Source organism: Musa acuminata, chromosome BXJ2-5 (assembly GCF_036884655.1).
Source record: "Musa acuminata AAA Group cultivar baxijiao chromosome BXJ2-5, Cavendish_Baxijiao_AAA, whole genome shotgun sequence".
Lineage (NCBI taxonomy): Eukaryota > Viridiplantae > Streptophyta > Magnoliopsida > Zingiberales > Musaceae > Musa > Musa acuminata.
The window spans coordinates 13,627,946-13,640,068 of NC_088342.1; the positions used below are offsets into that span (position 1 = coordinate 13,627,946).

The following is a 12,123-nucleotide window of genomic DNA, read 5'->3' on the forward strand; positions in this document are numbered from 1 at the left end:
ATCAGGGTGATGGGGGAGATGTGCAGGAAAATAGTATAGAGCCTGATTTTGATTTACCTGCAGGACATGTTGAGCAAGAAGAAGTAGGAGAGCAAGTTCCCGCAGAACCTCAATTGAGAAGATCTTCTAGACAACGTCAACCTTCCAGAAGATACTCTACAGATGAGTATGTGATGCTTACTGATGCAGGTGAACCAGAGAGTTACCAGGAAGCAGTTGAGAGTGAGCAGAAAGAGAAGTGGTTAGTTGCTATGCAGGAAGAGATGGATGCTCTTCAGAAGAACCACACTTATGATTTGGTGCTACTACCAAATGGAATGAAGGCCTTGAAGAACAAGTGGGTTTTTAGGTTGAAGACTCAAGAATATTGTTCTCAACCAAAGTACAAAGCTAGATTGGTTGTGAAAGGCTTTGGTCAAAAGAAAGGTATTGACTTTGAAGAGATATTTTCTCCTATTGTTAAAATGTCTTCTATTCGTGTTGCTCTTGGTATTGCTGCTAGCCAGGACTTGGAGGTTGAGCAGTTAGATGTGAAGACAGCTTTCCTTCATGGTGATTTGGAGGAGGAAATTTATATGGAGCAACCAGAAGGCTTCAAAGTCAAAGGTAAAGATAATTTTGTCTGCAAGTTGAAGAAGAGCTTGTATGGGCTAAAGCAAGCTCCAAGACAGTGGTACAGAAAGTTTGATTCATTTATGACAGAAAATGGATACAAAAGAACGACTTCAAATCATTGTGTGTACATTAAATGGTTTGGTGAGGATTTTATTATTCTCTTACTTTATGTTGATGACATGCTTATTCTTGGGAAAGATATGCCTAAAATTGACAGGTTGAAGAAGGAACTGAGTGAGTCTTTTGCAATGAAGGACATGGGGCCAGCAAAGCAAATACTAGGCATGCAGATTTCTCGTAACAGGAAAAACAAGAAGATTTGGTTGTCATAGAAGAAATACATCGAGAAGGTATTGGAAAGATTCAGTATGAGCAATGCAAAACCAGTTGGTTCTCCTCTTGCAGGTCACTTCAAGTTGTGCTCAGAACAGAGTCCGTCAAGTGATGAGGAGAAGGAGAAAATGCAAAAGGTTCCTTATGCTTCAGCAGTTGGAAGTTTAATGTATGCAATGATATGTACGAGGCCAGACATCGCATATGCAATGGGTGTTACTAGCAGATTTCTTGCAAATCCAGGCAAAGAGCACTGGGCAACAGTGAAGTGGATTTTTAGATATCTCAGAGGGAGCTCTAAGGTTTGTTTAAGCTTTGGAGGTGGACCACCTATGTTGACAGGTTACACAAATGCAGATATGGCAAGAGATATAGATACGAGGAAGTCCACTTCAGGTTATGTACTTACTTTTGTAGGGGGAGCTGTGTCATGGCAATCCAGGTTACAAAGGAGTATTGCTCTCTCCACCACAGAAGCAGAATATATTGCTGCTACAAAGGTATGCAAAGAAATGTTATGGATGAAAGAATTCTTACAAGAATTGGGGTTGAAACAGGAAAATTATGTGGTGCATTGTGACAGCTAGAGTGCCATCCATTTGTGTAAGAACCCAATGTTTCATTCCAAGTCAAAGCATATACATGTCAGATACCACTGGATTCGAAATGTATTTGAAGAGAAGCAGTTGCAGCTTTAGAAAATTCATACAGATGACAACGGAGCAAACATATTGACGAAGACCTTACCAAAAGAAAGACAGGAGATATGCTGGCTTCACATTGAGGAGTCATGGGACAGCCTCCCTTATGGGCTGAAGGGGGAGGTTGTTGGGCTGATAGCCTATATTCAGCCCATGTGGGCTAGGGCAGCCCACAGCCCATACCCACTCTTAACCTAACCCTAATTAAGATTAGGGGGGTGTGGTGGCTGCGTTTTACAAGCAAAAAAAGGCTATAAAAAGGCAGCAATGAGGCATATCTTTATAGCCACGGGATTCCAAAGAGAAGAAGGAGAATAAGGCAGAAAAGGAAGAGAAAGAAAGGGAAGAAGACAAGGACAACGCAAAGAGACTGTTCTCAATCATCTAGTAGTGTTCTCATCTCAGGTTAGATTAAATCTACAATAGACTCTTGCTGTGATTACTTGGGGAGGTTTTAGATATTGTGGGCAGTGACGTGATCCTTGTATCCCAATTATTCTCTTGTGGTTGTTGTTAGGGTTTTGGGCAAGAGATTGAGATTTGTATATTCATTATTCTCATAGTGGATTATCTCTAGTTTGCCCCGTGGTTTTTACCCTTCACATTGAAGGGGTTTTTCACGTATATCTTGGTGTTCTGTTTGATTGTGTTTCCATTTTATTCCGCTGCGTATTATGGTCTTCTAGTATTTGTTCATATACAAAGATTATTCCTCTTTATATCCCCATGATATGTCATAAAATAGAGTTATAATAGTTTATTCATCGTCCAATAATTGAGATAAAAAATTTTACTTCCATTGTTACGAAAATAATAAAGAAGTATTATTTATCATGGTAAGTATAACCTGTTGAAGATTTCAACTCAGGTGTTTTCACTCTAATTTCATCTTAAATATATAATTGTGTGACCACTAATCTCAAGAAGCTTAAAAGTTGTTGGGAGATGACCCAACATATATACTTTAACATCTATTCTTATGACCAAATGGATTAGGCTTGACGTCTGAATAAAACCTGAGTATATGATGTAAGTCAAAATATATAATAGATATTGTAAAAATATTTTTAATTAAATTGTAGGATTCAAACTCATGTTGATACCATCGTAAAAATATGATTAGATGATAAAAGACCCTAAATACTTAAAAGCTAATACAACTAAGGAATATTTAGATATTCTATCAACAAGGGATGTTTTCGAAAAAAAAAAACAGAGAAATTATTCCAAGAAAATCAGTCACTTTATTTGTTTTATTAATAAGATTATCCCGAAGCAGAAGTGGATAATCTGATTGTAACTTTAGTCTACGAAGATAAAACAGGGACAGCAGAGATAAAAGGACTTTCCTACTCGTTCTTTATGTCAATCTCTTGGTCGAATCAATCAAGGCCGTCCAATCCTGACACCCATTATCCGTCGTGCCTATTTGGTTTTTGTCCCACCATTATTGGATTGCTACAAGCATGAGGTGTCACCGTTCGAATACATCCGATACAAACACACGTGGCAATTTGGATTTGGTCCCTGCCATCATTGTATTCCTACAATCATGACGGTGTGACCGCTCCAGCATATCATTTCTAATTTTCAGACAAGAACCTGGGCAACAGAAGCCCGAAAAGGAAAGCAAGAGATCAAATATAACTAATTTAACCATGAGGATTTTATGCTGCATACTTAAGGCAGCTCACTCTATTAGCTTCCTCCGTCTTGACATATATGAGAAATTTTATTATTTTATTATTTTATTATTATAATATTTCCTACTTATAATGATAAAAAAGGAGCCCAGCAAATTGAATAAGCATATATTTAACATCAATGAAACGTGTACATAATAGTAGAGTAGGCGTATCACTTTGGTTCCATTTGACTTACAAAAATTCTCAAAACCATATTCAAATTTATTTAGTTTAATATTTTTAAACCTGAACCAGACTTAATCAAACCATCATAAAAAATTTGAACCGAAGTTCATTATGATTTTTTATTTTACTTTTAAACATTTTATATCTCAAATGTGCCAAATGATAAGTAATTGTAACACACATCAGATTAATAATTAATGAATAGCAGAACCGATTCTTTTTTTTGGTTCAGTTTATTTACATATAGGAGGATCCTCCAATCGTTTTCTTGAGGGAAGAATACCTTTGTAAGCATGAGAAGAAGATCGAGGTAAATATTTCCTAATGACCTTGTTTGTTTGTCGTGTTGCAATAGTGTTCTTGTTTTGGTGGAGGTTGTCGAGGGAGAAGACTAATTGCAAAGATGGCCTTTCATTTCTTCCTCTCTCTCTATATATATGGCAGTTGCCAGAGACTAATACCACACCACTAGTTGGAGATTCGGTATACGATGGGGTCGTTCCTTGAAGAGTTTGGAGCGAAGGAGTTATGGCAGGCTCACGACCGTATATTTAATCACGCGATGAGCTATATCAGATCCATGTGTCTCAAATGTGCTATAGAGCTGGGCATAGCAGACATCATCCACAGCCATGGCAAACCCATCACTCTCTCCCAGCTGGAGACTGAGCTACGAATTCCCCCCGCAAGAAGCGCCTGCTTCCGGCGGCTCATGCGCCTGCTGGTCCACTTGGAATACTTTTCTCAGATCTCGGAATCCGAGAACGAGAAGACTTTGTTCGGCCTCACTGCAATGTCTGCCCTCATCATGAAGGAGAAGGTGGAGGGTCTTTCCCCGTTGTTTCTCTTGATAATGGACCAAGCATTGCTGTCTCCCTGGCAAAGTGTTGGCAGATGGCTTAAGGGGGACGAAGCCCGCACCCCTTTTGGGGTCGCACATGGAAAGGATATATTTGACGTCACCAAACAAAACCCAGAGCTCAACAGCTTGTTGCAAGCGGGAATGGCCAGCGACGCTCGGCTCGTGGTGCAAGTACTGACAAGGGAGTGCGGCGACGTCTTCCAGGGTCTGCGGTCGTTGGTGGACGTCGGAGGGGGGACGGGAACGATGGCCATGGCGATCGCCGAGGCCTATCCACAGCTCAAATGCACTGTGTTCGACCTCCCCCACGTGGTGGCTCCATTGGTAGGGAACAGCAAGGTGGAGGTGGTCGGAGGTGACATGTTCGAGAGCATACCTCCAGCGGACGCGGTGCTGCTCAAGGTAATCTGTTTTACCACTTACCTTCAACACTAAGAAATAGTGAACTCAGGTATTACTAATAACAAACTCAAGCGAATGAATGGGTCAACGCATACATATGCCCTGAGCCCACTGAATAGTATTAATTGGATTAAGTGTCACTGTCCTAAACGACAAGAGTCATTTGTTCTGAAGCGATAGATAAATGAAAAGGCTTTTGCACTCTTGAGGATATCTTTCAACTAAGTTTCTGAGGTTGATGTGGCAGTGGGTGTTACATGACTGGAGCGATGCGGAATGTGTGAGGATTCTGCAGAGATGCAAGGAGGCAATTCCTTCAAAAGAGGAGGGAGGCAAAGTAGTCATCGTTGAGATGGTTCTCAATGTCGATGACTCTCCTCCTGAACTAGCAGAAACGCAGCTTCTCTTTGACTTGCACATGATGGCTAACACTTCGGGCAAGCAAAGGAGTGAGGCCGAGTGGGGTAAACTCTTCAAAAGTGCAGGCTTTTCGGACTATACCTTAAAACCCTTGCTGAACTTACGTTCCGTCATTGAAGTCTACCATTGATTGGATATCGGCGATTGTAAACTATAAATGTTTATGTTTGCGATACTCTTACTTCAGTACTATCTTCTGATTCCATGTTATCTCTTGGTATTATTGTAATTTAAATGTCCTACTATCACTTGTATGATAGCTTGTATTTCAACTTGTCTCGTTTCGTTCAATTCTTCTGCTTAATCTACAAGTTTCAATAGCAGTTGAATTACTGGCACTAAATTCATTTACTTAATTAAAAAAAATTAGATATAACTTTAAAAGATGTAAAAAGATAAAAAAGGATTGATAGCTTGCATTGAGAAAATGGGAACAGAATCAGTCTTTTTAATATTTCTGGAGATCATGTACCAAATAAAGCTTTATATTACATTTTTGGAAATGAGGTTAACCAATGACATTTAGATAGCGTGAACATTAATATGACCCACATGATATTTAAATCTTATATGATATTTAAATATAATTCATAAATTACTTAAATTTTATTTGTCAATTGTAAGGAAATACTTTTTTAATAGTTATATCCATTTGTATCTATATCTAAAAAGATATAACTTTTTAATAATTCTTCAAGTGATTTTTTTTATTAAAACAAACATGTTGATAAAAACATTCTGACGTTCGTCGGAAGTTCAACCGAGAAGTCCAGGGGCTTGTCAAAGAAGCTCGTCGGAACTCATCAAGAAGATCGTCGTAAAGTTTAAGAGCTTGCTAGGAGTCCGCTGGAATATTGCCGAGAGTTCGTCGGATGTTCGCCGAGAGTACGCCAGAAGCTCGTTAGAAGAGTAATTGACGCACCGGAATAAGAAGTGCTGTAATTATATCTTAATTATCATAATTAGAGCGTAACTTAAGTTAGGATTGGGAGGTAATCCCACTAACTTAATTAGGGGCCAACTGGGCCTTTAAAATGGCTGAATTGGGCTGAATTGATCAACCAACTCAACTCCTGAATTCTTGGTCGGCAGTGGCACCGCTAGGGTTGGCAGTGGCACCGCCTGGAAAGTAGTGTCCCAGGATTTCTGGGCGGTGGTATTACCGGCAGTAAATACTACCAGTGGTGGTACCACTAGAGCTTGGTCTCTGAGCTTTCTCAAGCAATGGTACCGCCCAAGAATGGTGGTGGTACTGTCAATACTCTAAAAATCCGGGATGAGACACTTTTTGGCTCCAATTTTAAAGCAATTGGGGCCTATAAAAACCTCACACTTTTTTACATGAAAGGGCATGAAAGCTATTGGCTTAATCTTGAGTTCTTGAGTCTTAAAGTGTTATAAAAGTGAAGAGTTCTCCTCCATCTCTTAGCCTTGTAACCATCCAAGAAAGAGTGAGTGAGACTTATAAGGGTTATCTCCTAAAACCGGCAAAAGAAGAAAGAGCTGTAAAAGGTGGTTGGCCTTTGTCTATTGAAGGAAAGCCTTTAGTGGATGTCGAAGACCTCATCGGAGGAGGAATCCAAAAGTGGATGTAGGTCACATTGACCGAATCACTATAAATTCTGGTTTGCTTTTTATTTATGCAATTTATATTACTGCAAATCTCCTTAATCCTCTCTTGCACTTTTACGAAAGTTTTCAAGTTCATACTCTATCCGAAACGGATTGAATTGAAACAATTTTCGTCGGAATCAGTTTTAATTGACACGAACATTTTTCTGAAATAAAAAAGTTTTCCGTTGCACTAATTCACCCACCTACTTAGTGCCGCTCTTGATTCTAACAATTGGTATCAGCGCCAGGTTCACTCTCATTTGGTTTGAAACCTAAGAGAGATAACAATTGCCGGCAACTAAGAGAGTCATTCAATTATACATCCGCCCATGTTTAATGGGATGAATTACACAAATTGGAAGACTAGAATGAGGATCTTCCTAATTTTAATAGATTTTGAGCTATAGAACGTTGTCAAAAATGGTTTACAAAAGTCTTCTCTTCCATTGAACGATTAGAATAAGTTAGAAAAGAAGACTTTCAATTTAAATACCAAGGCTATGAATGCCTTGTTTTGTGCATTAGATAAAAATGAGTTTAATCGAGTGTCGATTTGTGAAACAACTTTTGAAAGTTAGCATATACTCGAAGTGACTCAGAAGGCATTAGCAGAGTGAATGAGTCAAAAAATTAATCTTTTGGTGCACACTTACGAAAGGAGTCAAAAATTAATCTTTTGGTGCACACTTACGAGTTATTTCGGATGAAACCGAGTGAGACCATTGGAGACATGTACACCCGATTTACGGATGTCGTCAATGATCTAAAAGGACTTGGTGATGGTTTCTCAGATTTTGAACTTGTTAATAAAATTTTAAGATCCCTTCCAAAGAGTTGGGACCCTAAAGTCACGGCCATTTAAGAGGCCAAAAATTTAAATAATTTTCCTCTCGAAGAACTAATTGGGTCACTAATGACCTATGAGATGACATGTAAAGCTCATGAAGAGCTTGAGGATACCTTTCTAAAGAATAGGAAGGATATGACACTAAGAACCCAAGAAGACCACTTGAAAGAAAACTCAAGTGATGAGGACCTTCATGAAGATTTGACACTCTTAACAAGGAAATTCAAAAAATTCATAAAAAGAAATAAATTTAAAAATGATACTAAAAATAAATTTAAACCCAAGAAAGATCAAGTAGTATGATATGAATACAAAAAGCCGGGACATTACAAGAGCGAATGTCCCCTAGCCAAGAAGAGGCAACCAAAGAAGAAGGTTCTCAAAGCAACATGGAACAACTCAAGTGCATTAGGAAAAGAGGGGCCAACCAATATCGAGCAAGTTGCTCACTATGCGCTAATGGCTATCGAAGATGAGGTGAGTAGTTCATTTGATGCAAATTTATCCTTTGATGAACTATTAAATACTTTTTATGATTTATTTGATGAATACAAATTAATTAGTAAAAAATATAAATTGTTAAAAAAAGAGCATATTTCACTTGTTAGTGATTTCAATAGTTTAAAAGTTAAGCATCATGATAGTTTAGCTCTATGTACGAAATGTGATGAACGAGAAATACTTAGAAAGGAAAACTTGTTACTCAAAGAAACCTTAAAAAAATTTGAGGTTGGTAGCAAATCCTTGAACATGATCCTTGGCAACAAGGGTTATGTTCATAGAAAAGGCGGAATCGGATTTGTGAGTAGCTCTCACCAAAATCCAACCACCTTTTTTAAATGCCCTACTCTACATGTTTCGCCTTGAAACAAATGCAACTTTTGTTGCAAATTTGGGCATGTAGCTTATCATTGTCAATTCAAGAAATGTAGTCCACATAAATTGATTTGGGTTCCTAAAAAAATCTCAAATGACTCAATGCAACATGATAAGCTATGTAGATCGATTTTTGAGGCACCCAAGGTCAAATGAGTACCTAAAAATCATCATTTTTTATAGAAAAATATACCATCACAAGCTAGAAGCAAGAGATGGTATGTTGATAGTGGATGCTCAAGGCATATGACCGAATATCCATCTTAAATCTCTAAGCTCATTAGCATAGATGAAGGATATGTCACCTTCGGAGATAACAACAAAGGTAAAATCATTGGCAAAGGAACCATAGGTAACAAATCTAACTTCTTTATTAAAGATATGTTATTAGTTGATGGCTTAAAGTATAATCTTTTAAGCATTAGTCAATTGTGTGATAAAGGATACATTATTAGATTTGAATCCAATGCTTTCATTATTGAAAAAACACATCTATGATTGCCTTAAAATAAAATAATGTACACACTATTGACATTAATGATCTATGTAATGAAATGTGCTTTTTGGCTTTGAATGATGATGCTTGGCTTTGACATACGAGATTAGGTCACGCTAGCATGAAACTAATCACTCAAATATTATCCAAAGAACTTGTAAGAGGAATTCCTCATATCAAGTTCATTAAAGATAATGTATGTGATGCTTGTCAACTAGGTAAATAAATTAAGGGTAGTTTCAAATCTAAGAATCAAATAAGCACCTCTAGACCCTTGCAATTGATCCATATGGACTTGTTCGGACCAATCTCTACATCAAGCCTAGGAGGTAGCAAATACGTCTTTGTCATTGTAGATGATTATAGCAGATACACATGGACTTACTTCTTAAAACACAAAAATGAATGCTTTAGATATTTTAACAAGTTTTGTAAACTTGTTTAAAATGAAAAGGGTTCTATGATTTCATCAATTAGAAGTGATCACGGTGGTGAATTTCAAAGCCGTGATTTCCAAGAATTTTGTGAACTTAATGGATACAACCACAACTTCTCTACTCCAAGAAATCCTCAACAAAATGGAGTAATAGAAAGAAAAAATAGAAACTTACAAGAAATGGCAAAAACCATGTTAAATGAACATAACCCACCCAAATATTTTTGGGCCGAAGCCGTAAACACTGAATGTTATATTTTGAATAGAGTTATAGTAAGACCCCTACTCACCAAAACTCCCTATGAGTTGTGGAATAACAAAAAACCCAATGTTTCATATTTTAAATTTTTTAGGTGTAAGTGTTTCATCTTGAATAAAAAAGATGCCTTAGGAAAATTTGATGCTAAATCCGATGAAGGAATTTTTCTTGGTTATTCTTCAATTTCTAAAGCTTTTCATATCTTCAATAAAAGAACTTTAATTGTTGAAGAATCCAGTCATGTTGTTTTTAATGAGATTTCCAAAATCAAGAAAAACGATTTTGATGATGATGTTAACTTCGATTCTTTAAATTTAAATGAAACCCCTTCTCCAACTAGCAACTTGGATGCATCCACTTCCGAAACATCCTTACCCAAGAATTGGAAGTATGTAGATGCTCATCCTAAAAAGCTAATATTAGGAGACACATCAAAGGGGGTTCAAACATGTTCTTCTCTTAAAAATTTTTGTGCTAACATCACTTTTCTCTCCCAAATTGAACCTAAATGTATTGACGAAGCCATGAAAGATGATTCATAGATTATCGCAATGCAAGATGAATTAAATCAATTTGAGAGAAATGAGATATTGAAGTTTGTTACTAAATGACCATTTAGTTATTGGTACTAAATGAGTCTTTAGAAACAAGCAAGATAAATATGGTATCGTGGTTAGAAACAAGGCTAGATTAATGGCCAAAGGTTTCAACCAAGAAGAAGGTATCGATTATGAAGAAACATTCGCTCCTGTGGCTCGATTAGAAGCCATAAGGATGCTTCTTGCCTATGCTAGTAGTAATAATTTTAAGTTGTTTCAAATGGATGTTAAAAGTGCTTTTCTTAACGGCTTTATTTCCGAAGAAGTTTATGTTGAACAACCTCCTGGATTTAAAAATAATAGCCTCCATAATCATGTGTTTAAATTAACTAAAGCTCTCTATGGTTTAAAACAAGCCCCTAGGGCTTGGTATGAGAGACTTAGTTCTTTTCTTATTGAAAATAATTTCACAAAAGGCAAGGTTGATACTACATTGTTTATCAAGAATTTTAAAAATAATTTTCTCATTGTTCAGATTTATGTTGATGATATTATCTTCGGTACTACAAATGAATGTCCCAAAAATTGACATCAGGAACATGTCAATTTTTGGCACATTCCCTTGTTTCCTAGTCATCTAAGAAACAAAACTCAGTTGCACTATCAACAACCGAAGCTGAATATATTGTAGCTAGTGCATGCTGTGCACAAGTTGTGTGGATGAAAAATACCTTAGAAGATTATAAAGTCTATCTTAAAAATATTCCCATTAAATGTGATAACATGAGTGTAATATGTTTAACAAAGAATCCCATTCAACATTCAAGAACAAAACATATTGAAATTAGACATCACTTTATACGAGATCATGTTATTAATCATGATGTAATCATAGAGTTCATAGATACTAAGCATCAACTAGCTGATATTTTTACAAAAAGTGAAGAACAATTTGATTTCATAAGAAGAGAATTAGGAATGTTGATGTGTCCGAATGCATAAACTTGCTAAAATTATTATTCAGACTTTATTGAATGATTGATCAAATCACTTAATTGCCATTACATGCATAAAATAACATGTTGAAAATTAATACAAAAATTTCCATAACAATGAGCATATCTTCATGATTGTATAGTCTTGTCCGATTACATGAAAGTGTTAAATTAAATTTTCAGTTCCAATCGGATTTCATGAATACATTATTCTTTTTCGGACTTAATAAACATATGTCACATATCTTTTAGACTTATCATGTGAAAAATATTCTCCTTGAGAAATAGATTTGATGATTCCTTCTTATAAAAGGAAGATATTTTTATGTGCAAGGATTTGATTCACATAAATATCCTGATCCTTGTAAAGCATGCCTTAATATCCTATCGATTTGAACTACACAAATGACTTTCCTCCTTCATGGAAAAAAATAATAACAAATAAAAAGGAAAAAGTTTTCACTCTATAATCTCCATGTCATGTTTTTCTTGAGATGTTTATATAATTTATATCTTATCACTCTCTATAGATAAATGACATGAACCTACTTATGGCATCGCACGTATATTTAAAAGTTGTTTATATCGTTATCATTTTTGTTGATGACAAAGGGGGAGAAATATATGAATTGATGCTATAAATGCCATATTATGTTGAAAAAAGCAGATATATGAATTGATGCTTTGATTATGCCATGCTTGCATCATCGAAAATATATGAATTAATGATAACTATGATTGCCATATTAGCAATATGCCATGTTTGCATCATGTTAAGATATCAAGAACTTGCATCGTAGTCCTACATGTTGATATCTTACCATGTGATAAAATGCTATGATTGCTAAAATACTTGA

General features: G+C 36.3%; 1 protein-coding gene across 1 annotated transcript; it reads left to right on the top strand.

The window, feature by feature from the left end:
* Positions 1 to 3,953: 3,953 nt before the first annotated feature.
* On the top strand, positions 3,954 to 5,458 carry LOC103973661 (trans-resveratrol di-O-methyltransferase-like). Its single transcript, XM_065107370.1, has 2 exons — positions 3,954 to 4,784; positions 5,032 to 5,458. Exons 1-2 carry the CDS (start codon positions 4,011 to 4,013, stop codon positions 5,332 to 5,334), a joined length of 1,077 nt encoding a protein of 358 aa, XP_064963442.1. The 5' UTR covers positions 3,954 to 4,010; the 3' UTR covers positions 5,335 to 5,458.
* The last annotated feature ends 6,665 nt before the right edge of the window (positions 5,459 to 12,123 follow it).

Bases quoted from the DNA above. Each gene is read 5' to 3' on its own strand.
- LOC103973661 (XM_065107370.1), top strand. From the start codon at position 4,011: ATGGGGTCGTTCCTTGAAGAGTTTGGAGCGAAGGAGTTATGGCAGGCT. The intron at 4,785-5,031 runs GTAATCTGTTTT...TTGATGTGGCAG, and splicing joins CGGACGCGGTGCTGCTCAAG to TGGGTGTTACATGACTGGAG.